The sequence below is a fragment of the Camellia sinensis genome, chromosome 8 (assembly GCF_055761805.1).
Source record: "Camellia sinensis isolate YWXY chromosome 8, ASM5576180v1, whole genome shotgun sequence".
Classification (NCBI taxonomy): Eukaryota; Viridiplantae; Streptophyta; class Magnoliopsida; order Ericales; family Theaceae; genus Camellia; species Camellia sinensis.
Window position 1 is genome coordinate 199564915 of NC_138968.1, and position 26320 is coordinate 199591234.

Below are 26320 nucleotides of genomic sequence, written 5' to 3' on the forward strand. Positions count from 1 at the left end.
GAACTTGACATGTCATTCTGCCCCCCTACGGTCCATTTGCACATGCTACTGTGATAAATTTTATTTTATTTTTTTTTTAAAAAAAAAAAATTCCAAAAAAAAATGCCATTCAAATAAATTTAACTTTTTAACAGATTGAATTGAAGCATTGTTTAATGGTAGAGCCGAGAAGGTGATATGGAACTCAATTTATTACCACAAAAGTCGTAAAATTTTATTTGTTTGAATAACTCTACTTTATAAAACAAACAAATAATAATGATTAACAGGTCCACTTAATCACAGTAAGCAAAGGGGAATACCAAGCATTGAGTATGAAATGACTTTTGTATGATGAATGAACAAATTGGCTGAAAGCTTCAGCAACAGTTGCAGAACCAAGCACTGTTATACATGCTTGGCACCTGAAGGGAACTCATGGTCCCTGAAAACTGCCTGTGAAGAAAAATTTTAAGCATATTAAAAGGATGAGGTAAGATACAGTAGCCCTGAGTTCGTCTATCATTCAACCAATTGACAACTTGAAATATGTTCAACCAATGTACATTCTAGTAAGAATATCGAATCAATGAAAGCTAACAATGTGCCTGACGTCTATTTCATCAGGAAATTCACCATATACCATACACATCAACAAACCCATCACTGAAAAAGTTTGAATATCAAACAGCCAGGAGAAGGAGAAACAACATTCAAATTCCAAGGTGCTCTCTCTTTTGTATTTCATAACTTACCTTTTGAAGTTGAGAGAGGATTGAATCATATGGGGTAGAAGTAGAAACAAGTCAATCATACTAAACACACCCATTCCATAGCATACAATACTCCAGCAATCAATCCATCAACATTTCTGGCTCCAATCATTCAAATGACCTTGAATGATGCCATTCTCATTCAGGTATTCAACAAATTCATCGATAAGATACGGCCAGGCACCTTCTGCATCATAGTTTGATAGTGTTGGTTCCACTGTCTGTAACAACAGTTATTTAAATGTTAGAGATGTCACTGTGATAGCATCATCTACTTGCAAAGAATATCATGGTTACTAAGTAAACAGTGCTGCTTATTATAATTCCAGTTTAAAAACCATTTCAAGATGTTGACCATATTAAAACTTTCACAACACTCCATTTAAAAAAATAAACAATAAAAAAAGAGAAGAAAATAAGCAGCAGTAATACTCAATTTTTTACCAGAACCAAATTTGTTTGGGAATCCAAGTCATAATATAAATATCCTCTTTAGAAAGGCTGCAGTGAACTACTACAGTTACATGTTATAAAGCACTAAACTTTGATCAGAAACAAAATGAGAGCTGCGCGCATGTAGACAGACAGACACACAAACACACACAGCCAATGATGTATGTATGTAGAAGTGTGTCAGCATAGGACCAGTGGCTCAGGGAGGTAAATTATTTCATGGTTCTGGTGGATGCAATTAGAGAAGCAATTAAATGAATATGCATCTGTGCATCAGCTTTGAGCATGTAAGTTATTGGTTGATATCTCACCCTCGCAAATTCCAGTAGTTGAGACCAGGTGTCCCTAGAGATTGCTTTATTATGACGGGCCTGAATTGAGTTCCAACCAAACCAGAAAATTTGACATATATGTTAGATGAAAATCTGAAAAAAGTCAAATGAAGGCAGATTCTAGGGAGTTCAACCAGTAATTTAACCAAACTTCCGCAACTCAATATGAACAAATTCACAAACATAATAAAGTAAATAATACCCTATTGGAAATCATGACAAGTTTCTTAGCAACCGAGAAAAGAGCAAGTAACCATACAAAAATTTTGTTAAAAACACTCTTAATAAGACATGAAGAAACAGCGAACAATGAACTAAATCATGGTTTTTTCCCCTTAAAAATTATATCATAAGATTTCCATACCTTTCGTATCTCAATGCAAAAGGGAGCCGTTATAATCAAGCATAGTCACAAACATCATTAGCCTGGTGCATCACACACTTTCGCTTCATCAGGATTCATAAATTTGCCAACTCATACATAGTTATTTGGGCTAAAATTCAAAGCTTTTGCTTGGAAGTTCATGCTGGACATATCACACTTCTGTAGCCATAGCCCCTCCAGGAGAGCTTGTCTCTCCAGTAACGGAAACTCAACACGAAGGGAGAAAACTAGAACCTTTCCCCACTCCAACAACCCCAAACCTTCTTATAGAGCTAATGGGTGGCCAATTTGTATGACATCAATAGACCAATGTGACGAGGAACATGAAGACATTGGATGAGCATAAATTGAAGATTCTGGATTTACTTTAGTATTATTTTCTTATATATGATTTATTGGGTTTCATTTATTAAATTAGGATTTTCCTATTGTACATCCTATCGTAATGCGTATTTTAAGTAACTTCAATTAAGGTTTCCTAGGATGCCTATAAACAGGCTTCTATGTAATGAATTTGTTATACTTGAATTGATATTGAAGAATAAGATTGAGCTTGGAGAATTGCTATTGTTCAGTTTCGTTATTTTCTTTTCTGTTTCTTTTGGTTTCAATTTTCTCTTCCATCCAGCATCACAACATTAACAAAAATCAGGAAATACTCGGGGAATATATGAATTAATGATTACCGAATACACATCACAAGTTAGGATTGTAGAAAATTTTTAAAAATTGCCAAAGATATGTTCCATTAGGCTACCTGCAAGAACTGGCACCAGTGATCAACCAATGGCCACTGCTTTTCTTCAAAAAGCAACTGCCACATCCCGATTGCAGTATCCAATGCCAAAGATTTCTGACCCTGCAATTGACAAAGAAAATCAACAACTGCAGAGTATTCCACATATCCCAAAGTTGCAAAATATGAAATATTTATTTGACATCACCAGAAAAAGTAATCATTTCCAATTGCTCTTCGGAGAACCGATTATGATTTTCATTTGCAAACAGAAAGAAGACACTAAATGCAGTCATGTCCTTTGAGGATCTAATCTGATGAGTTTGGGGGGGGCATAGCCCACCAATCCATGCATTTGACGCTTTACATTACAGTCAAAAACAGTCAATTATGTGATTAGACTAAGCCAAAATTGCAAAACAAAATTACTTCAACTCATGGATTTAATCCTCTAGTGGTGCCTCCCATGCTTCTCCCACATTTTAACTAAAGACCTCAACTGTTTTTTTAGAGGTTTCTACTTCTAGGTAGAAGTTGTTGTAATTGATGTATTATTGATTGATATATTGATATGTTTACAATGATTCCTATATATAGGAGAGGGTGAGTGTGTAGTAGGTGAGGAGTAGGTGGAGAGTAGGTGAAGTGGGTGGAGTAGGTGTAGTGGTAGGTTTTGGTACATTTTAACAGCCCCCGCAAACTCAAGGGGGATAGGAACTAACCAACTTGAGTTTGGAGAGACTAACAAAACAAGAAAATAGACGAATACATAAAATAAAAAAGGATAGGAGACACTGTATGGTCGTGTTAGACCGTTGTAGAAGACTGTATGGTTATGGTAGACCGATGTAGAAGACAGTTTATGGGGTCATGTCAGACCGTTGTAGTAGACAATGTTGTGACAGTTGTTGTGACAGTTTACAGAGTCTTGCTGGACCCTTGTAGAAACTAACCGGAATCAATGTCGGGACAGTTTACAGAGTCTTGTCGGACCCATGAAGGAGCTAACCGGAATCAATGTCGGGACAGTTTACAGAGTCTTGGCGGACCCATAAAGGAGCTAACCGGAATCAATGTCGGGACAGTTTACAGAGTCTTGTCGGACCCCTAAAAAGTCGCACCCTCAAAAGGTGTGCCCAATCTGTCAAAAGGCGTGCCATCAAAAGGCGTGCCAAATCCATAAAAAGGCGTGCCATCAAAAGACGTGCCCAATCCATAAAAAGGTGTGCCAGATATGATGGCGAGGCACGTGAGTGCCTTGGCTGGCGCGCCCGTTTGTCGTCTGGCGTCAAGTGGCGCGCGATACGCGTGGCTGCCCCGGCTATTTAACCAAGACGGAGGCGGAGGCCGAGGCAGAGGCTGAGACAAGAAACTGAGAAAAAACTCTGAAAAACAAACTCTTCGTTGTCGGAGAGAGAAACTCGGTAATATTCTGTAACACGCTGTTGCCCAGAAAATGGCTTCGTCGTCCCGCGGTCTGCTCACCCTCTTTCCCGACCTCAACGAGTCAACAAGAGAGAGAACTGGTGCGGTGGCACTGGAACCTCAACCAAGCGCCCCGGAGTTTGCTCTGTTGAACTTTCCGATGCGGTCTGTGGAGCAAAGAATGGCAGTGCAGTCGGATGTGGAAGCCAATCAGTATACATTGAAGTCATGTGTGGAAACCATGACTGCGGTTACAAACTTGTCGAACCGGCTGCAGAGTAGGGCAAATGAGGTGCAGCAGTTAAACTCCTAGCTGGCTCTGCTCCAACGCATGTATAAGGATGCGCGAGCAGAGATAAGTGTGCTAAAGGCGGAAAATAAGGAGCTGAAGCGGAAGGCCACTGTAGGAACCCACACTTCATGTCCTCATCATGTTCATGAGCATCGGTATGATTATGACTTGTTTAGCTTGCGTGTGTATGTTGTGATTTGTTTCGCTTGAGCTAATGCGATCCATGTCTTGATTTGAAGCCTTGTGATTTGTCTAAGTGTAGTATGCTTGTCTTGTTCCTTCCTTGATGTGAAACTTAGGTTACGCCTTGCCTGAGTTATGCTAGCCGATGTTATTCCAAGCCGAGGTCATCCTTAGTCTAGTATTAGTATCTTGAAACCCCTTGTCGACCTCAGTTCTTGCCTTGACCACATTAGCCGAGATGTTACCTTGCACCCAAGTGATCTCGTCCTGGAAGTGGTATGACCTAGGCCGAGGTGTGGCGCATCTAGGCCAAGATGTGGCACAGCTTAGTCAAGTGTTGTCCTTCCTAGCCGAGGTCATTGTCACCTTAGTTGCCGAAGTCTTATGATTAGCCGATGTCACCCCTTGCCGGAGTGCCATTCCGTGTAGCTTGTTAGATATGCCTTGTTGTTAGCCGATGTCATAGTCTGTCAGAGAGCCCATACCGCTTTGCTTGTTGAACACCCTTCCACCATGCTTTGTCTGGCCTGTCAGCCACCTTTTCAGGCTGAACCCAACCAGTCGCCGCCACGTGTCTCAGCAGAGGGTTAACCCCAGAACCGGGTATAGAAAACTATCATTTGGTATCATAAACTTGCCTTGTAGAGAGAGAGAAGCTCTAGAAGAGGGAGAAGAGTCTTGAGAGAGAAGTAGATCTTCAAGCTTGATTCATAGAGATCGAACCGTTAGATCCGCGTTCTAAGGTTAGATTCTTGATCTGCTCATGATGTTCTTTATGTTTATGTTATTGCATTGCATGATTGAAAATGATTTGTAAGCCATGCATCGTTTTGAAGTTCGGTTTTAGAAAGAGAAAATGACATTCATGTGTTCTTCAAGAAAGTCTTGTTTTGATCCGAAAGCTTGCATAAAGAATCATGATTTTGTGTTTATTTTCGCAAGGATTTCAAGTACGGGTACCCAGGTCCATGTTTTCAAACTCATAGCACGAAAATCCCAGATTTGTGATGGCAGATTATGATCAAACATTCGTATTTTTCATGTTTTCACACTCATGTTCTTCATGTTTATCAGCAGAGGGAAACCCAGAGTTTCCCGACCTCTTTTCCTTGCATGTGGCCCTCGGGAACACACCTCGGCAAGGAGGTGTGGAACCTCGGCCTAGACCTGGTTGGTGCCCAGCATGTTTTCCGAAAACATTTGTGTACATGAGAGACTTGTTTGAAAGCGCATTCAATAGGCTTTGCCATGTGTTGTAGGACTTGGGCTTGTCTCGACCCCGACGTGTGAAGAAACGATGTGAGTGGTATTTCTAATAAAGCTATGTTACACTTGTTTTGATAAATCTTGTTTTGCCTTGTCTTGAAAAGTATTTGATTTAGCATGAATGACTATCCCTACTTGTATATTAAACACTATCTTGTTTTGATGACATGTCTTGACAGTCCTTAGTGCTAGAGGACTATAAACTTTCGCAGCACAGCATGTCTTGACAGTCCTTAGTGCTAGAGGACTATAAACTTTCGCAGCACAGCTTGTCTTGACAGTCCTTAGTGCTAGAGGACTATAAACTTTCGCAGCACAGCTTGTCTTGAAAGTCCTTAGTTGCAGGGGACTATAATGCAACTGCACTCTTGTTTTGGGAATGTCATCACCCTCTTGTATTAAGTAGATGTAATAACATCCAAAGAACTTGAAAGGCCGGCAATGAACTTGACTTTTTCTTGATTGTAAAGTATACTTTGTATTGTTTTGAAAGAAATCTTGGATATCAATCATGCAAACCTTTATTTCTAATATCATTCACTGAGTATCCAAGCTCACCCTCTCTATATATATATGTAGGTGATGAACAAGAAGGCATTGAGGCCTAGACGTGATTGCCGATGTGTTTTGATTGCCGATGTGTTTTGGGCGTATAGCCGACATGTTTTGGATTTGCGTTTTGCATCGTCTTGAAGATTATGCTTCTCGGCTTATGTTTCTTTGTTTGTTTTGGCATATGTCGGCTTGAGAAGCCTTTTGGTCAGGATGTGTTTGTATCTCATTCTTGCTGTATCTAAATTGTAAGACTTGTAAAGATGTTTGATGTATGACATTCCATTGGACTTATGCACGGCTCTCATGGACTATTTAGATTTTGTATATATATATATATTGCTTCCGCACTTGTAAGCCCCATATTTTATACTCTGATTGTGTGTGATTTTTGTAAGACGGCCTTCGGTAACCTCGGGTTACTGGCCATCACGGCACCAAACTACTAGGGGCGGTTTGGGGGCGTGACAGCCACCGTGATGTTCCGTTTTGGAGGTCCGCCATATTCTGCAGTGGAGGAGCAGGGAGTAGTGATCATGCCCAGTGGAGTGGGAAATACGGAGGCAACACCGGCAAGGGCCGCCCAGGACGGAGGCAAGAAGAAAAGACCGGCGGCAGAGTAGAGAAGGGATGTCGGTGTGTGGCCGTCTGCAGAAAAGAAAACAAAGCTGTGGTTGTGTTTGTTATTTTTTTTTTATTTTTTATTTTTTATGTTTTATTTTTTTGTTTTATTTTATTTTATTTTAGTTTTTTTTTTTTTTGTGTAAAATTGTGATCGGGGTGGATCCCTGAGATGAATAAAATGAATTTGTGGAAGGATGAATGTTTTTTTTTTTTTTTTTTTTGGTTGTGAAAAGTAAGGGAATCGAATAATTAAAAAAAAAATATGGAGAGGGTGATGAAATGAGAAGCATGGTGATGAAGAAGATATAATAATGAATAAAAAATAGAGCACCAAGTAAATTGGATAATAAAAAATAAAATGTGGGCGGAGAAAGAATAAAGAAATAAAAGAAGAAAAGGAAAATGTGTGTTAAAAACGATGTCATGTGAGTGCTTTGTGCACTTGTCTGGGCACTTGTCTGGTGCTGTGCACTTGTCTGGTGCTTTTTTTTTGTTTTGTTTTTTTTTGTTTTGTTTTTTTGTTTTTTTGTTTGTTTTTTTAATATTTAATAAGAATAACAATATATTAATGGCGAATAGCATGTGCGCCGGTGGAAGTGGCATAGAAAAGAGATAAAGATAGGTGTGAGAAAGAAAAGAATGGGGGATGATGGGTTATATGAAAAGATGGGGAACAAGCCCATGTGAATTATATAGGGAATGGTGGTGTGTAGATTAAAATTATGGACTGAAAATTATGGAGATCCTTCAGAGAACAAGGACTTGCTTACCCAGTTCAAGGGTGCAGCCGTGGCCATTGCTTCAGATGAGAAGATTGCATTATTGGGCACAATACAGTCCCTCTTTGAAGGTTCAATGTATACTTTTGTGTTCCTCTGGACTCCTGCCTTGAGCCCGAATGATGAGGAAATTCCCCACGGTTTCATTTTTGCAACTTTCATGTTGGCATCTATGTTGTGAAGCTCAATTGCATCTCGCCTGATGGCTCAGTCATCTCCTAAAGTCGAGAGCTACATGCAGATTGTATTTGTAGTTTCTTCCATCTCTCTCCTGCTTCCAATTGTGACAACTTTCTTGGTTGCTCCTTCTAAGGTGGAAGGTGGAGGAATCTCCTTTGGCAGTAGTCTGCAGCTCCTTGGCTTCTGTTCCTTTGAGGATTGTGTGGGGATATTCTGGCCTTCGATCATGAAGATGAGCTCTCAGGTATGCGGATCTGCTTCCCGAGCTGCCAGGTCTCTACTCTCTGCTTCTAAGCAGACCTCTCACGGCTTTTCTGAAGGTCGAGCTGTGGCTAGTGCTGCGACAGTTTGCTGAAGATTTTATTTGGATTAGCTGGGTTCAAAGGTGCCGAACTACATGGAAATCTTACCCAAGCCCAGCGTCTTGATGCTTTGGAACTTTTCAGGAAGCAGCAAGTAGATTTTCTTATTGCAACTGATGTTACTGCTCGTGGACTTGACATCATTGGTGAAGAGCCGGATTGTTGCAGAGCAATCAACAACTAAATGGTCTCAGATCATTGACCAAATGGAGGATCAAGTGGCTGCAATTCTCCAAGAAGAGAGGGAAGAGATGGAGTGAAGGCATGTGTAGAGGTCCGGCGGGCGGCCAAGGCGAGGCTGCCGCCCGCCGGTGAAGCAGAATTATTAGCTTCTTAACCTTGCTCTGATACCATGTTGTAATTGATGTATTATTGATTGATATATTGATATGTTTACAATGATTCCTATATATAGGAGAGGGTGAGTGTGTAGTAGGTGAGGAGTAGGTGAGGAGTAGGTGGAGAGTAGGTGAAGTGGGTGGAGTAGGTGTAGTGGTAGGTTTTGGTACATTTTAACAGAAGTTAAAATGTGTTTTTCCACGAGGATTTTAAACATTTGACCAACTCTGAAGCAGCCAGTGGGGAACACCGACAATCTGGACCATACAAAAACAAAACCGAAACCACTTCCAATAGACTTGTAAGCAAAACAATGACTGGACAATATGACTGTGTTTGGGTTGTCATAAAATAAAAATGTTTTTCTAATTAAACCCATACCCTGATCAACTCTGAAGCTATCCAGTAATTTTTATTCTCAATCCTGTGCTTTATATATGGGGTCATGCTATGGGCTGTCATTAAGGTGAAGAAAATGCCATTATAGTTAGAATTTCAATGCACTTCTCATATATTTTCACAAATTTTTACATATTTTTATACACTTTTTCAATACACCTTTTACACCTATATCAAAGCTAATGACCACCCAATGAGCGGTCATTAGCATTTTCCTTATATATATATATATAATTTTGTCTGCTCTCACTCTCGCTCTAGATACCATAGGTCATGTTTGAGAACCAATGTCTATTAATTGCATTAGCACATATGCAGGCATATACTTCCGAGTCAAATTAATTGTCATTAATAAAAAACTATCCACCAAGACAATATGGACAGAAAAGGCGGGCATCATTACAAGGGTATATCATCAATAGAACATGGCATACCACCTCATGAAAAATTATACCAAGGTTGATCTATCTTCTAGGAACTTTGACAGTACGACAGAAAACCAATAATGAGAAATGTAAATCCAAGTCTTTATGCTTATTACACATACCTTCTCCTTTGCCCAGCCAAAAGCGAAGTTATAGATCTCACGGAACTTTTCTGGACAACCATATTGAAGATTAGTTTAGTAACAAAATAGGGGAAATTCTAAAGTTCATAAAATCAATCTCCTCATAGAGGGCTCAAGTTCATCATCAAGACAGCATTTGAACTGACTTTGTGATGAGCAACATGACATATGAAAAAATAGAAAAATCATGAGTTATAACTCATAACTACTAGCAAGTAGCAACTAATGAAGGAAAAACAATGTCACATTTACATACGCTCATCTTTCAGCTCAGAACGCATAAATTGTATCCTGTCACAGAACTTCTCCAGTGAATCTATCCTGATATTAAAAAATAAAAACTTTGTGAAGTTGACATCATAATGGTTCAAGGCTGGTTTTGTTGATTAAGAACAAGCAGCGAATACGGCTCAACAAAAAGTTACCCAAGAGCTTGTAAACCACCAATGAACTCCTGCTTGGAAAATTCACACATGGTGGCAGCCTTCATGTGCCAAGAAAGAACTAACTACAGCAAGGCAAAAGGTCCATGTTAGCTAGACGTTTACATGTTATTAGTGCATTTACTAGATAACTAATAATTCTATCAAGAGAAACCAAAAGAATCTTGATATTTAATGTAAACACTGGTCCGATTTCATTAATATATATGTCGATATTGGAACAATGCTTGAAAGCTTTTGAAATATATTTAGTCAATAATTCAGCAATATAAACCAATAAAGTCATAACCTGCTTGAGTATATTCATCAATAAGAGAATGAGAAACTGAAACAGAAGTTTAAGATCTAGTAAAGTGAAAGAGAAGGAAACTACAGTATGCACCTTGTAGCAATTGATGGACAAAAAAATAGGAAATAGTGAGAAAAGAGCTCTATAGATCATCAAAAGTCACTAAGCATGCACTTCTGATCTTGTAGACATTATCATAATGCTGGAGCTTAGAGACATCGTCATTCACTCTTCTCTTCTATGGCAAGCAATGAGAGGCAACAATAAGATCTAGCCAGTATCAACCACGACAAGGTTGAATTGCAACACTGCATGTTACACCTGCATCCTATTTCACTAGGAAAGACAGCTCCTCAATCAAAGTGATTTCATTCCATTCAGTTAAAGACAACGTGCAGCAAACACCCTTTCCATCCATCTCAAGTATACCTAATGAATGCCTTCCATATCTAGTTTACAGTCTTACCACAGATGAAAGCAGCAGAATTTCCAAAGACCTAAAGTTCAATTCTAAATGGCAAAAATTTCAAGACAGCTTAAATATATATTCATTCTGCATTCCTTGTTTTGTAGCAGGTTGAGAGTATCTAAACATACCATAACAATATCTTGGGGATCCACCTGCCAAGAAAACAAAGATTCACGTCATTGAACCATGTTAAGTAATAATTCAAGCATCTAGAAAGTAAAAGAATTTTTTTTTATACAGATTAAAAAATAAAAAGGAAATTCCAAAACATTAAAAAATGAAATTGAAATTCCCATAAGATGGACTACAACTGTGAGCATCATACATGATGATGCTGTTCCTCATAATTAAACAAAAATATCCAGTAATATGATGATTCTAATCAACCAATCACTTTGAAGGTAGTTAATTGGCAACATGTAGAGCTACCTGAAGGTCATTGCAAAGGAGTGTGATGCCATCAACCAAAATCATATCAACATATGGATCTGCAAAACATTAGGGCTCTCTTCAATTAGACTTCAATATTTAAGAAGCACCTCTATGCCATGTGTTATAGTTCTTACAACCTGTTAAGGTGCTTTAGCTATTGAAAAAGTGAATTTTCACAGCTACATTTAAGTAGGGTGGATACATAACTAATCTACGAGAAAAATGAACATAATGTTCCCTAGTCAAAATGGCCGCCAAAAATTCAAAGCCCAACCATAAACTAATGATATAGGACATTCAACTTCTTCATGTGTGCTGTCAAAACATATGAGAGCTTCTTTGCTAATTATCAGTAGTGCAAGTTCGTGACAGTGGTAATGTTACCCAACTAACTACTAGATTAATGTTACCCAATTAACTACTAGATTGAATTGCACCCACCAGCATTGGACATATGTTGATGTGAAAGCAATCGCAGACCACTATGGAGTTCCAATTTGTGGCTGAAAATTTATGGAATTCATGTAAAACTATTATCTTACTTTGAACTTCAATTCTTACCAATATTGAAACAGTTAAGAGGCCAAAAATGGCTGCTTCTCATACCCAGTGAAACAATATGGACAGCCCTATTGTGCAAACCATATAATCAAGCCTATTAATAGCCATTTAATTTGTCACGTCACTGTCCTTATAATTATAGAATACAAGGAATTTCATCAGACAGGCAAGAATTTACAGATTTTAGGGGATGAATTCGTTTTACATTTACTTTGTTTCCGTCACTTCTTATCATAATTCAGTCATATCTGACAAAAACTAGATTCTCATCATTCCCACCCTTAGTTGCACGAAGCAGGAGCGGGGAATCGTAGTCATTCTAAGAATCGTTGATAGGGAGCGTTTGTATATATATTAAATAATATAATATATATAAATATATTGTAAGATTATATAATTTTTTTCTCTAACAATAATGAAAAAAAATATATATATATATGACAAATCATATGTTAAAATATTATAATTATATACTTTTATTAGATTTTTTTCATTTATTCTAAAATATTTATATTATTTTTATTTTATATAATATCTAATTAATTAAACACAACATAAAAATTTAAAAACAAATAACAAATAAACATTATTTTAAACATAAATAAATATTCATTTTTTGAGCTAGCCAACACAAGATAATAAATTAGTTAGATGGAATTTATATATATTTGTGCAATTACAACCAGCAAGGCAGATTTCATTAATTGTAAAAAGAGAAGGGTTAAATCAAAAGTCATTTTGTATAAATATGGCATTAAGACACAACTAGAATTAAATGAAAAGATGTTAATTTATAATATAAAATCTATACTTATATAAATGAAAAATAAGAAATTTAAGAATTAAAAGACTATTCTGTCTCAAACGAAGAGGGAGGGAGGGAGGGAGGGAGGGAGGGAGGGAGAGATAGACGACGAAGAAGAAGAAGACAAGGCCTAATGAGAAGAAGAAGACACCTGCGAAGCACAAAGTTTGAGAGATGAAGAATAAGAAGATGAAGATCAAAGCTTGAGAAGCAAATATATGGAAGAAGACAACGCGATCTCCACTTTCGTAGCCCTAATCGCAAGTCCATATTAGGTTTTCTTTTCCTTGCGATTCTCTCTCTCTCTCTCCCCCTCTCCCTCCCTCTCTCTCCCCTTCTTCTTTGTTGTTGCCGTGAAACACAAATCCTTAGCTTTAGCGTTCCCATCCAGTTAGATCCGCAATTCTATCTCAATGGGCACGGGATTCTAACATGATTCTTGCTATGAATCGTTGAATCGCAATTCTAGACGAGAATCGTCTCCCCTTCCCACAACTCCTGCTACTAAGTCCCCACCAAATCAACCTTCATCGTATATGTCCCCTAATACTCAACAAAATACACTTACATTCTCTAAAAAGGGTATCATAAGACATAAACAACATACTGAATCGTTCAGTAGGACAAGACCTTCAAAATCTCAAACAAAAAGGTGATGAAACGAGTTAATGATAGAACCCATGCACATAGGCTCAACAGGTAATCAACATTGAAGATAGGCCTCCAGTCATCATAAACTTAACCTACTCAAACAAAAGGTCATATAAGCCAAGGCTGCCTCAACATAGAGATTGACTTCAGTCTCCACATTACCATCATCTTGAAAAAAAAAAAAACCACTACCCTAAATTCTCCATACGTATTTATGTTTCAACATTTCACTACATAGTCTATATTTTACCATGGTTAGCCATCTTTACGATATGGTATCCATATCGGGGAACAAAGGAGATTCAAGGAAACTAGTACGAAAAGCAAAATATTCTCACAAATTCAAAGAAAATGTGTGTGGAATCGAATAGGGATGTACGGAGAAGAAACCAATGGATTTGTCCCACTTGCCTTTATATCTGTTGTAAAGTTCCTCCACATGTCTAGTATCAGCATATGATTTAATCTGCGGTTGGCTGTAGAATACATCAAAAGCTCCTTCGATATGCCAATCACTGGCTTTCAAGGCCTGAAGTGCAGCTTTTTCACTGCATTTCAAAATAGATAAATAAATATAAAAAAATATATAAAAAAAAAAAACTAATCAGCTATAAACCAATGAAAACCAGGCACTCCACTTAGATCAAAGTTTTTAAAGGCAAAAGTATAACTCGAGGCGCTTTACCCTTCATGAGGCAAAACATAAGTCTTAAGGCGTCAAGACGAAAGCATTTTGAATTTTAAATTTTAATAGTTAGTGAATAATTAAATATTTTAAAATAGTAAAAAAATAAATATAGATTAAATATAAAGGAGTAAATACTTTTCTCCTTCAGGTATTAAACATCTCACTGCAAAAAAGGAAACTTGCCTTCATTGAAAGTGAAATTGACATTTTTAGCTTTAGTAATTAAGCTTCTCACATGAGCAATAACTTCATATTTCTTCTTGATTGATCATTTACTCCTATAGAATATAGTTGCAAAAGGGGTTTTTTTTTTTTTTTTTTTTTTTTTTTTTTTTTGCTTTTTTATGTTTAAACCATCTACTGGACTATGTTTAACAAGAACTTAATGCAACTTCTTCATGTGCGTACTCCTCTTATGCTTATGCACAAAAACATACAAGGTGTACCTAAGGCGCATGTCTTAGATTGTGACGTGCACGCCTTTGGGGAGTATAGGCTAAAAATCAAAGCCTCAATGTGTTTCACCTTATCCTAGAGATGAGGTAAAGCAAGTCTCAATAAAGTCTTTTAAAACTTTGACTTAGATTGATGAAGAAATTGGTGGGGGGGGGGCCGTTGCGGAATCACTCGTAAATGAAAAAAAATAATGATGGTTAACCAAATGAGGCATATATATAGAAAAGTCATAAAAATAATATAATTCTTATTTAATATAAGATATGCATGGGGAAATAATTCCTCTAAATGTCAGGATCTCAGGGAACATAATGCAAAAGAGAACAATGTAAATAAAAAAGCAAGTACAAGGGATGTGGCCATTTAGAAACCTATATGTTTTGGAAATGATAGATCGTGTTATTGGATAAAAAGGCAGAGATCTACACAGGTTGGTATGAGTTAATGTAAGGCAAATTAAAAGTCTAGAAGTAGAACCACTGCTTCTGTCATTCAATCAGTTCCTTAAATGCTTCTTTTGGCCCATGGTAAAATACAAACACTACCCACAACTTACATGTCATAAAATCCATAAAATAGCCCCAACCCACCAACTTCCAAAAACTAATAACCTACACAAAATAATTACCAAGTACAATTATTTTTAGAATTGGTTATCATCATATATCCACGGTCAATGGTTAAGCATTTAAACTAAAAAACAAATAATAAATAATCATGCAACTCATTAAAGCAAAGCTAAATCTACAATACTAAGGAGTAAAATACAAACTACGAAACCAGTTATGCGAATATGTGATTGCAGATTCTTGTATGAGGTTAATGTCACAGAACATCATCTGAGAAATGATTCTTCTGCCACATAAGTTCTGGGGGCTACAAGGAAATTCAGTTGACATCGAAAAATCAAGCACCATGAATGGCTCTGTAACAAGAAGATAAACTCTGCCATGCACTCTAAATTAATAAGAAAAATGAATCAAATATCTAAATCTCTTATTCTGAAAGTCCAGAAGTACAAAATGCAACTACTCTTATGAGACATGGCCAGCATCAAAAGGGCCCATAGCAATATAAGCTTACCCGGATCCAGTTATTGTCATGAACTGCTGAACTTTGTCCCGATGCCCTCTACCCAGCTTGTTCTGTCATTTGAAACCCCACACACACCCACCCAAATTTTAAAAAGAATAAAAATAAAAATAATTACAATTGAATGAAAATTCAAGATCAAAAGTTGAATGGTGTAAATTACTCTGAGCAAACCCGTGTGCAGCAAAAGACACGCATCACAGCATATAACTTTACTCAACAATTAATGCCCAAAACCAGATAAAAATGGTGTTTTTCTGACAAGAGACTAGTTGAGAATTGAAATAACGAAACCAATCGTGTATAAGGTGAAAAGCTCATTAATCTACGAACTTAAATTGGATGAAGAATTATGAAACAAACTCGATTAACAGTAAATACTTCAGACCAACTAGCAGTGAAGTGAGGGACAATAATTTGAGTTTCGCATAATAGATAAAATTAAATAAAAAAAACTGTATTAGATCAAGTATAAAGATTGGTAGCTGAAATGTGTAGATGATAGCTGACCATTTTGAATTTGATTGTGAAACCCAACAACTCTTCTTTATACGATAGATGATTTCGTAGGGTTTCTTTCGGGACTCTGATTTTCTCCCTCTACACTCTCTTTCCCTCTACTTGCTAGCCCACTGAAATGTTTGTAGTAATCCTTACCTTTTTTTCTCTCGTTTATTTCGTTGCCAAAAACCTAATTTTAGACTATTTTTATGAAACAAATCCGTCTCTAATTCTTGTTTTTAAAATCAAATATTAAATTTGAGTAAAAATAAAATTGTTTAAAATTTGATGAAATATTTCGTTATTGCGATTCTCGTTAATTTAATAAAATTTTCATGAAGAAATTTGATCTCACTTTTAGTTTTTGTTTTTAGTTTTAGTTTTTTCCACCATTTGGAGGGCTTTTCAATCATTTTTTTTTACCTCTTAGTTTTTTTTTTTTTTTTTTTTTATACTTATTTGTGAAATCTCAAAAAAAAAAAACAATGATTCATCCCACTAAAAATATCACCACTAATAGCACTAATGCATTAAAAAAGTAAAAAAAAAAAAAAAACACAATTCCAAGACCAAAACATCACATCATTAATGACGGGACCCACTGCCACCTAATTAGTGGGAGCACTAATTAGTGCTCCCAAGCATTTTTCTTAATATTAATCGGATTTTTAATTGTTTGACTTATTATAGTCAAATAAACCACCATCACCCCAAACAACCTCTTAATTATACCAAAAATATATAAAATCTGTAAATAAAACATAATGTAGGATTGATCTAAAGATTGAAGTCCATAATTTTGGATGAGTTTCTTCTTTTTTTATTTTATTTTAACGAGGACTCATTATTTTTTATTCACATTCACCTTCCACAATACCAACTATATTAATATAATGTGTTAAGTTAGTTAGTAAATAAATTCATAAACCTTTTTTCCTTGTATGACTTTTGGATCAAACTCTCAAATTAATAATAAATTTTAAAAAAAAACTCGGGAGTTTTTTTTTTTTTTTTTGGAATTTCCCCTTCTTTTTTTTTCAACAACCTAATTTAGACAATTTTATTAAATAAATCCATATATAACTCTTTTTTTTATAAAATTATTAAATTTTAAGGTAAAAATATAAATATTTGATATTTGATGGAGTGTTTAGTTAATTGTTGTTATTGTTAATTTAATAAAATTTCGATCAAGGAATTTGATTTCATTTTTTAGTTTTTCACTATTTTAGATATTCGGAGCTGACTTTTTAAAAAATTATTTATACTTTTGATTTATTTTAGTTTTTTATTTTATTTTTTATTTTGTGTAATCTAAACATATATATACATTTGGAAACTTTAGTGATTTTTTTTTTTTTTCAGAGTTAAAAAGTTGTGTGACTTTTTTATTTTTTTAATATATGACAACCATACTTTCTACTTTTTCATTCATTTAACCAATTAAGTCGGTGAAACCACCCCAAATAACCCTTAATTATACCAAAAATATAAATATACATACCAAGGAACCACACAAACTTCAGTGCTTTGTGGCCTAGGTGTTGGCAATGCAATCTTAAAAAATATGAGCTGTTTAGCTTAAACAACTAATTAAATTTTAATCAAATAAGATGGGTTTGGGTTGATGGACATGCATGCATATAGTATCATAAAACAAGAGATTATGTAGGTTCAATTTGAATTGATTTAGTAGATTCCGTCGTTACTAGAAAAAAATGTAGAGATAATGAAATTGGGACTCGTGAATTTTTTTACTCACCCAAAACAACTTGAAACAGGTTGCATTACAGTGTTACTATAGATAGGGCAGGGATCCTCTAGAGTTTTTTTTTGCTAAAATTTCTTAAAGTGGTGTGTTGTATGGTTGAGATTTAATGACAAGTCACATCAATTTTTTAGCATTAAATCTCACCCATACAACACACCACTTTAGGAAACTTTAGAAGAAAAAAAACTCTTGAGGATCCTTGGTGCTATAGATAACCCTTATCATGTTTTTCATATTGTTATTTCCTTTATTGATATAAATTTTTTCTTGCCGTTATTGATTTATATACTCATTATGATCAACTTTTTAAATAAGTCAATTGAACGAATTGTAACACTTGTTCTATTTTTTAAAGACCCTCCCTTATATTACTAGATTGTTTGTTAAAATCAATACACCTCATAATTGGCACTTTTAACTAAATTGGTAAAATTTTTATGTATCATATAGGGAGAGTTAGATTATTCTACTTGTGTCGTTCTTGGTACACTTGAGGTTTCAAGTCTACTTGTGACAACCGGGTAAAGACGGAGTTTCCTTCACGGGAATTGTTTGGTTAACAAAGCATTGGACACTAATGTTCAAAACGGGTGAGATTATTAATACTCAATTTGTCAAAGAAGTATGACGATTTTAAATTTGATGAAATTTGAGCGTCACATGGATAAAAAAATTATACTATGCTTCTAAAAGAGTCGACTCGTGACATACAACCACATAAATAATACTACCCTTAAAAAAAACGAACATGGCCATGTAAATGTTTGTGGGATGTATGGAATGGAATTGGGAGGATTTCAACGCAGTGGGATAAATAAAAAAAATTACAAAATTATACTAAAATTTAGGAATCTTCCGTTAACGGAATGCTAGCAAGGCATAAGGATGACGTGGCAAGATTGGCTAAAATAGCTGACCTGACATAAGGTTAGGTTGAAGAAGGAAGAACAAGAAAGATGATGGCAGAAAATCAAGGAAGAAATCAAAAATTTCAGGAAACAGTTCCTAAAATGTGGGGATAAACATAAAGAAATGTAAGAAATCAAGGAAACTTAGAACAAAGAGTCAAGTACAAAAGAAAGCTGGATGTAAAAGATCAATCATCTCAACCACCATTCACAAAACGTGATATTTATTTAGGAGTAGTTTAACTTAGCATTTGTTAAGAGTAAATTTGTGAAAGATTTTTCCAACTCCCATTTCTGTCAATTGTTGTATTTTTTATTTATTTATTATTGTTTAAGTTTTTGTAACGGATAACAAGTGATAATTTAATTGAATAAATAAATATTATGTTCTGTTCCATTTCTTTTTTATTTAATTACCTCAAGAAAAATCATTAATCTGTTTAAGACATATAATTCAACTATAAAGTCTGATATTTTATATTTATTTAAAATCTGTTTAAGTCTATTGATCAATCACTATCAATGGGGAGCCAAATTTTTACTAACAGAGGTGCAAATAATTTTATAATAAAATACAAGTGAAAAGTTGTGATCCATATTTGTGTAAAAAATTTTTTTTCTGTGACTGAGATGTAATTTCTCAAATGGAATGCAGGTTGAATCGCCGTCTCTCTCTCTATCACTACGTACGTCCACTGCCCCTTCTGGAAAGTGCGGAGGTAGCTTCCGGGATTGTCTCCTTCCAAAGATTATGACAATATTCTTCGAAAAAATTACATTTAAAGTGGTCTAGTAGAAAAATGTATATATATTTTTTACAATGGCAGTGTTTGAGAAGGAATTTTTTTGATTTTTTCAAATTTTTTTTTATTAAAAGACAAATTAGTTATAAAATTAAAAAAATAAATTTAAACAAAATATCACATTAAATCTCATAATCATTTCACTTTTTTCTCTCACAAATATCACATCTATCTATAAAAAAAACTCAACTATTTTCTCAAATACAAAAAAAAATTCTCCAATAATATCTTACAATTAAAAACATTTACAAAAAAACCCTCTTCCCAAGCACCCGCAATGATGTATAAGAATAAGGGATTTATGTATCAGTGGTGTTTTACAAAAATATATCATAAAAAATGATAAATTTTTTAGATATTAATAATTAAAATCATAATTATTTTTATCATTGTGTAATAATTTTTTAAAATTCCTCTTGCATAGTGATTTCTATTATAAAAATTATAATTATGATAATATTTTATTATGGGATGAATTACACCAACGGTCCCTATAGTTTGGGATTTGTGCCACTTTGGTTCTTAACTTTTCAATTGTGACACATTTGACCCTGAATTTTGAATCTTATTCCAAATAAGGACAATTGAAGATATTGTTGGATTTTTCAAGGGCAAACTCGTCAATTTGATAAAATATAAATTAATTTGACAAAAATAAATGTCAAAAAATTATTTTTAAATTTTTTAAAATTATTTATACCTACTAAAGATAAAATTATATAAAATTGATAAATCTTTTAGACATTTTTTTTACCAAATTAATTTTTATTATGTATTTGGATGATGATCATGAAAAATTAATTTTTAAAAATTAATCATGTAATTTTTATCAATTTTATATAATTTTATCTTTGGTGGATAGAAATAATTTTTAAAAATTTTAAAATATTTTTTTGACATTTATTTTTGTCAAATTAGTTTATATTTTATCAAATTGACGATTTTGCCATTGAAATTAAGTAATGGTATGATCAATTGTCTTTATTTGAAACAAGATTCGAAATTTAAGGTCAAATGTGTCACAATTGAAAAGTTATGGACTAAGGTGATACAAGTCCCAAACTATAGGAACTACTAATTTAATTTACCATTTTTTATGACACACAACACAAGAAATACTTGCATCAAGCATGAGAATATTTTTTATAATGATATTATTTTTATAGTAGAAAAATAAGTGTAATTTATTATGTATTTTTTTTTTTAATGAGCGGGTGGTAAGAACATTCTTATACTATCTAAATTTTATTTTAAAATTGTTGGCACCATAAAATATTATTATTATTATTATTTTAAAGACACGTGGCATCCTCTTATTCATTTGGAAGTTAAAAGAAGTTATAGAAATGATGAAGAATATGAAGGACAAAGTGGATGAGTGGAAGGACACATGGCAAGACAAGAATGAAGATAGAAGAAATGGATAGTTACTAAGTAGTTATTATTTTATTTTTTTCTCTATAAATAGCCATTAATGGCTACATTGTAAAGGATCCATAATTCAAATCAAAGACAATTGATTTTAATATTTATTGTTATTTTCCTTATTTTAGAAGTAGTTTAACATAGATTTATATTTCTAAACATTTATTTTCAGCATTTCCATTTCGAAGCATTTTATGCACTTCCTTTTCGAAACATAGGAGTAGAGGTAAGTAATTATTACTTTGATTGTTCACTCAATCGTTTTTCTCCGTCCCTCTTTCTTCTTTTACTTTTTATTTTCTCTACACTTGACAATTTTGAAGTCTTTTTCGTTGAGGTAAAAGAACCGTCAACACAATCGCTTGATAATTTGCTTGAATTTAATCTGTAAGGATTTTTCAATCCTTGCTGGCACGCTCACATTTATGATATTTTCCTTCGTAGGAAAAACAAGCCAACAATTTTTGGCACGCACAGTGGGACGTCAAGTGTAATAAATGGAAAATGAATTGGATTTGTCTATTTCAAATAGCCTAGATGAAATTTATTGGCGTAAACAAGAAATTTTAAATCTTCAAGAAGAGATCCATTTTCTTGATGAAATAAATTTTCATCCCTTATAATATTATTTGGTGGAAGAAAAAGGACACCATTTAATTGGAGAAATTCATCAACTTGATATGGAAATTCGCCAATAGAATGATGAGTTATCAACTCTCACTACCAAGTTTTTAACTAAGGCCTTAATGGCCGGAATTAGTGAATTTTTTCAGAATTTTTCCATGGTTAAAAATGGCAAAAGCAAAGAGTTGATTTCATCAATGGCTCGGGGGTTTAAGAGTTCGTTTTTAAAGAGCCAAATTATGAAATTAACATAACGAAAGAGCATGTTCTTGAGCCAAATTTTGCTAAGAATGATGTTCCATGCATGGCTCGGGAGGTCCCAAAACCAATTTTTAGAGAGTCAAGTCATGAAAATAACATATCTATGGATGATTTTCATAATCCATTAATGGCTAACATGGAAAAACAACCTACTTTGCCAAATAATTATGAAAATCTATTCGGCAAAAGTCATGTTTTTAAAACAAACATGGTCAAAAATAATGAACAAGCCACTGTTCATGAATTCAAATTTTTTGATATTTTTCAAAATGTCAAAGAGTATGAATTTTCATGGTCACACTATACCATGACTTTTGTTGTTCGAAATCCATTTTGGATTTGTGGATCACACCAAAATATAATTCTGATGATGTGGCTAATAAAATTAACAAATTGTTCTTATGAGTTCGAAGCACTAAGAACAAGGGATGACCATTTAAAATGCATGAACTTGGCTAGGAAAAGCCTATGCATTTAAATAAGTGGTTGAGAATGGCTTATCTTTTCAAATTGATGGCCAGTTATTTGTATATACACAATCAAAGCATCGAAGATACATTCGAAGCATCAAGAGTTGTTTCGAAGGTTGATTACTTCACCTTCGAAGCTGTATAAAGTTTTGAAGATACATTCGAAACATCAAGAGTTGTTTCGAAGGTTGATTACTTCACCTTCGAAACTGTATAAAGCTTCGAAAATACATCTGAAGCGTCAAGCCTAACCTTGAAACTTCATTGTAAGTATCATCATCCTATATCAATGCTTCCAACCTTCGAGGGTGATGTTGTTCCTTCAAAACTGTGCCGCAAGACCTTCGAATGATGAATTTGGTCTTTTATACCACCTTCGAAGCTTGTTATTGATCATTTAGTCATAATTTCATACTTATTCGAAGCATTTTATTAGTGCTATTATATCATTCGAAGTACTTTATTGGTGCTATTACATCATTCGAAGCACTTTATTGGTGCTATTATATCCTTCGAAGCACTTTGTTGATATTATTCAAAGCATTTTATTGCTTAGATTAGTCATGTGCTTGGTTCGGCCCTTCAAAAATTCAAATAAATATCATTTTTAAGGGCCGCGGGGGGTAATGTTAGCACCATAAAATATTATTATTATTATTATTATTATTTTCAAAACACGTGGCATCCTCTTATTCATTTGGAAGTTAAAAGAAGTTATAGAGATGATGGAGAATATGAAGGACAAAGTGGATGAGTGGAAGGACACATGGCAAGACAAGAATGAAGATAGAAGAAATGGATAGTTACTAAGTAGTTATTACTGTATTTTTTCCTCTATAAATAGCCATTAATGGCTACATTGTAAAGGATCCAGAATTCAAATCAAAGACAATTGATTTCAATATTTCTTGTCATTTTCCTTATCTTAGAAGTAGTTTAACATAGATTTATATTTCGAAACATTTATTTTTAGCATTTCCATTTCGAAGCATTTTATGCACTTCCTTTTCGAAGCATAGGAGTAGAGGTAAGTAATTATTACTTTGATTGTTCACCCAATCGTCTTTTTCCGTCCCTCTTTCTTCTTTTACTTTTTCTTTTCTCTACACTTGACAATTTTGAAATCCTCTTCGTTGAGGCAAAAGAACCGTCAACACAATCGTTTGATAATTTGCTTGAATTTAATTTGTAAGGATTTTTCAATCCTTGCTGGCATGCTCACATTTATGATATTTTCCTTCGTGGGAAAAATAAGCCAACAAAAATATTATTAAAAAATTTATTCCCTATTTTAGGAATTACTTTTTCATCTACTTTCCCTAACAAATTCTTTACTCTTTCTCTATTCTATTAAAATAATATTTTTAATTACTTTTAAATTTAAATATTTTTTTAATAATAAAATAATAATAACAAATGCAATAGCACAACATGCAACAGTATAGCAAGGAGCAACGGAAAGCAAACAGGGACAATCAACTGGCCGGATGACCGATCAAGTTAATTTTGCACATTTTCCTTCTTTAGCTCCAAGACTTTCACGGGACATCCGGGGGATGTCCGAAGAGACGTCTAGGAGGATATCTTTCGTGCTTTCAACACGAAAAAAAATAAGAATTTATCAGATATGAGAGAGTTACAGTGACTCCCTAGGAAGTCACTGTAGCAATATTTATATTTAGGGGGGTTGGATATGGGAATTGCTAAGGATGTATTTTGACAGAATTTTTTTTTTATTTTGAATAAGGAGGTAATATAAAAGAAAGAGATGAGAATGCTCAAAGGGAATAGGGTTGGGATTTCTCGTGGATTTAAAATAATAATAATAATAATAAAAAGTAATGATTTTTGATGAACTTTAAAGAGATGAAGGACCAAAAATGCTTCCGACCTCTAAATCTTCATCACTAGACGAGCACTAATGACGTAGCTGCCTACGTGAAAAACTGATGCAAACTCGCCCATTTCTCTCTCTTTCTTATTCATTTCAAATTTCAAATTCATGTTCACAATACATTTGAAGTCTCTCTCTCTATTCTTCTTTCTTTTCTCTCCTCTATTGTGACTCTCCTTGGCGACCTCCCTGACACCGGCGACCCGACGAGCACAGCTCTCCAACCCTGGCGACGATCAAGGTTGAACGCAGCTTCTACAACCCCAGCGACCCGACGAGCGCAGCTTCCGACGACGAGAGTCACTCACGATGACCAACGACGATCGAGTCTCTCTCCGTCTTCCTACCGGACTCGCTTCTCTCGAGTCTTTGTGTTTTCTCGACAGATCTGTCTGCACAGGTCAGTTTTTTTTTTTTTTCTCTCTCTCTCTCTCTCTATATATATATCTATATATATGCCCTGATTTGTTAGGATTTTGTGACTTTGATTTGTTGAGATTTTTGTGACTTTGACTTTGATTTCATTTGTTCTCTTGCATTTGCAAGAAATACATTTAAGACAAAAGGTTAGTTGAATTCCTTAAAAACAAATGCACAACAAATCGCCTTGAGGTTTGCAGACAGATTTGTTGAACAAAGAAATGAGACAAGCTATTCTTGGTTGAACTTAGTTGAACACAGTATTAGTTGAACTTAGTTGAACACAAAGTTAGTTGAACTTAGTTCATCTTTATTGTCTTCAAAATAGATTTGTTGAACACAGTATTAATTAACATAAACAGTTATCAGACCAAGTTCTTTATTGCAAAAATGAGACAAGCTATTCTTTGAGACAATTAGTCAATTTCTCAGCGTCTATGCCTACGCAATGTTAGTTGCTCACGAAAATTAAAAAGTTAAAGAACATAGAAAAGCAAAAGTTCAATTCCTTCCAAATAATGTCTCTATGAAAACTGCTTAAGATCAAAACAAGAAACAAAAACAATTTACTTTTTTTTTTTTGTTACTAAGTGCATCTAAAAAGTGGCAATTGTGTATTACTAAATTAAACTTGGTGGTGGTGTATGAAAGGAAATTAACTAAAATTTTGCATAATCCTTTGAAATTCAATAGTTTTCATGCCACTTGGTTAAAGATTAAAAATAATGTAACTACACAAATAATAGATATAACATAAATGTTAAAAAGGCACATTTGAGACAATTCATGCCATTGGGAAGTTAAGGCACATTTGAGACAATTCATGCAATTGAGTATGTGTGAGACTTTTTTTTTGTTTCCCTATTATAAATAGTTTGGGGAGTTGTTTATTTGCCATATATATATTTCCATATTTTTGAAAGGAGCTGCAGAGCATGTGATGGAGAGAAGTGATGGGGCGAATGTGAAGCTTTGAAAGTGAAAGAAATGAGACCCACTTTTCAGTTTTTTGTAGTTTTTTTTTTTTTTTTTTTAAAAAAAAATTTGTAGCTTTTTTGTTTTTTTACATTAATTTCATAATTTTGAAGGAGAATTAACAATTTAGTGTAAGTTTAAAAAAAAAAATCAGATCAATGATGAAGTTTACAAACTTCAATAATTAAACTTTTGCATTTTTTCATGAATCTGTAACTATTTTAAAAGGTTACCATTGATTCGTAATTTGTCCATTTTTGAAAAATTAAAATTTCAATTTCTTTAACATATTTTTACTTTGCAAGTTATATATATAAGTTGTATTCAATACTTTCACAAAGATTCTTAAAACAAAAGTCATAAACAGCTCTAAACTTTACATCATACTTTGACAAAGATTAATGAGCTATTGGTGATTCTCCTAGTCAATTTTGTTGAATGAAATATTCAGAGCACAGCCACAATAAGTACCTGCATTGATGTGGAATATGATTCTCTAGCCTTTGTAATCCATCATTTACTGTAATAACCCTGACCTCCGATTAATGCTAAACCATGATTAATTATGCCTAACAGTAATTTAGAAGGAATCCGAAATTAAATTGCATATGTATTGCATTATCTTAGTGTTTCTATCTATTTGCCATAAAATAATCTGTTCATGTTTAGACTTTGAACTACGAATTGAAAGCCTTATCGGCGCCCAATTTCGAAATTGACTTGATATATGTGTTAGTTAGGATTTATAGAATTTT

The 26320-nt window shown here is 34.2% G+C and overlaps 1 protein-coding gene across 4 annotated transcripts; it reads right to left on the reverse strand.

The window, feature by feature from the left end:
* Positions 1-468: 468 nt before the first annotated feature.
* On the reverse strand, positions 469-16442 carry LOC114266056 (uncharacterized). 4 transcript variants are annotated; one of them, XM_082884904.1, is made up of 12 exons: positions 16024-16354; positions 15677-15770; positions 15505-15566; positions 13689-13825; positions 11258-11316; positions 10957-10980; positions 10053-10135; positions 9884-9948; positions 9607-9656; positions 2680-2781; positions 1517-1576; positions 469-973 (listed from the first exon to the last, which is right to left on the reverse strand). In XM_082884904.1, exons 3-12 carry the CDS (start codon positions 15522-15524, stop codon positions 842-844), a joined length of 732 nt encoding a protein of 243 aa, XP_082741030.1. In that variant the 5' UTR covers positions 15525-15566; positions 15677-15770; positions 16024-16354; the 3' UTR covers positions 469-841. The 4 variants fall into 4 exon arrangements, with proteins under 4 accessions (XP_082741030.1, XP_028062754.2, XP_082741032.1 ...); XM_028206953.2 differs by lacking the exon at positions 15677-15770 and having other exon boundaries at positions 16024-16442; XM_082884906.1 differs by lacking the exon at positions 1517-1576 and having other exon boundaries at positions 16024-16192.
* Between the last annotated feature and the right edge of the window lie 9878 nt (positions 16443-26320).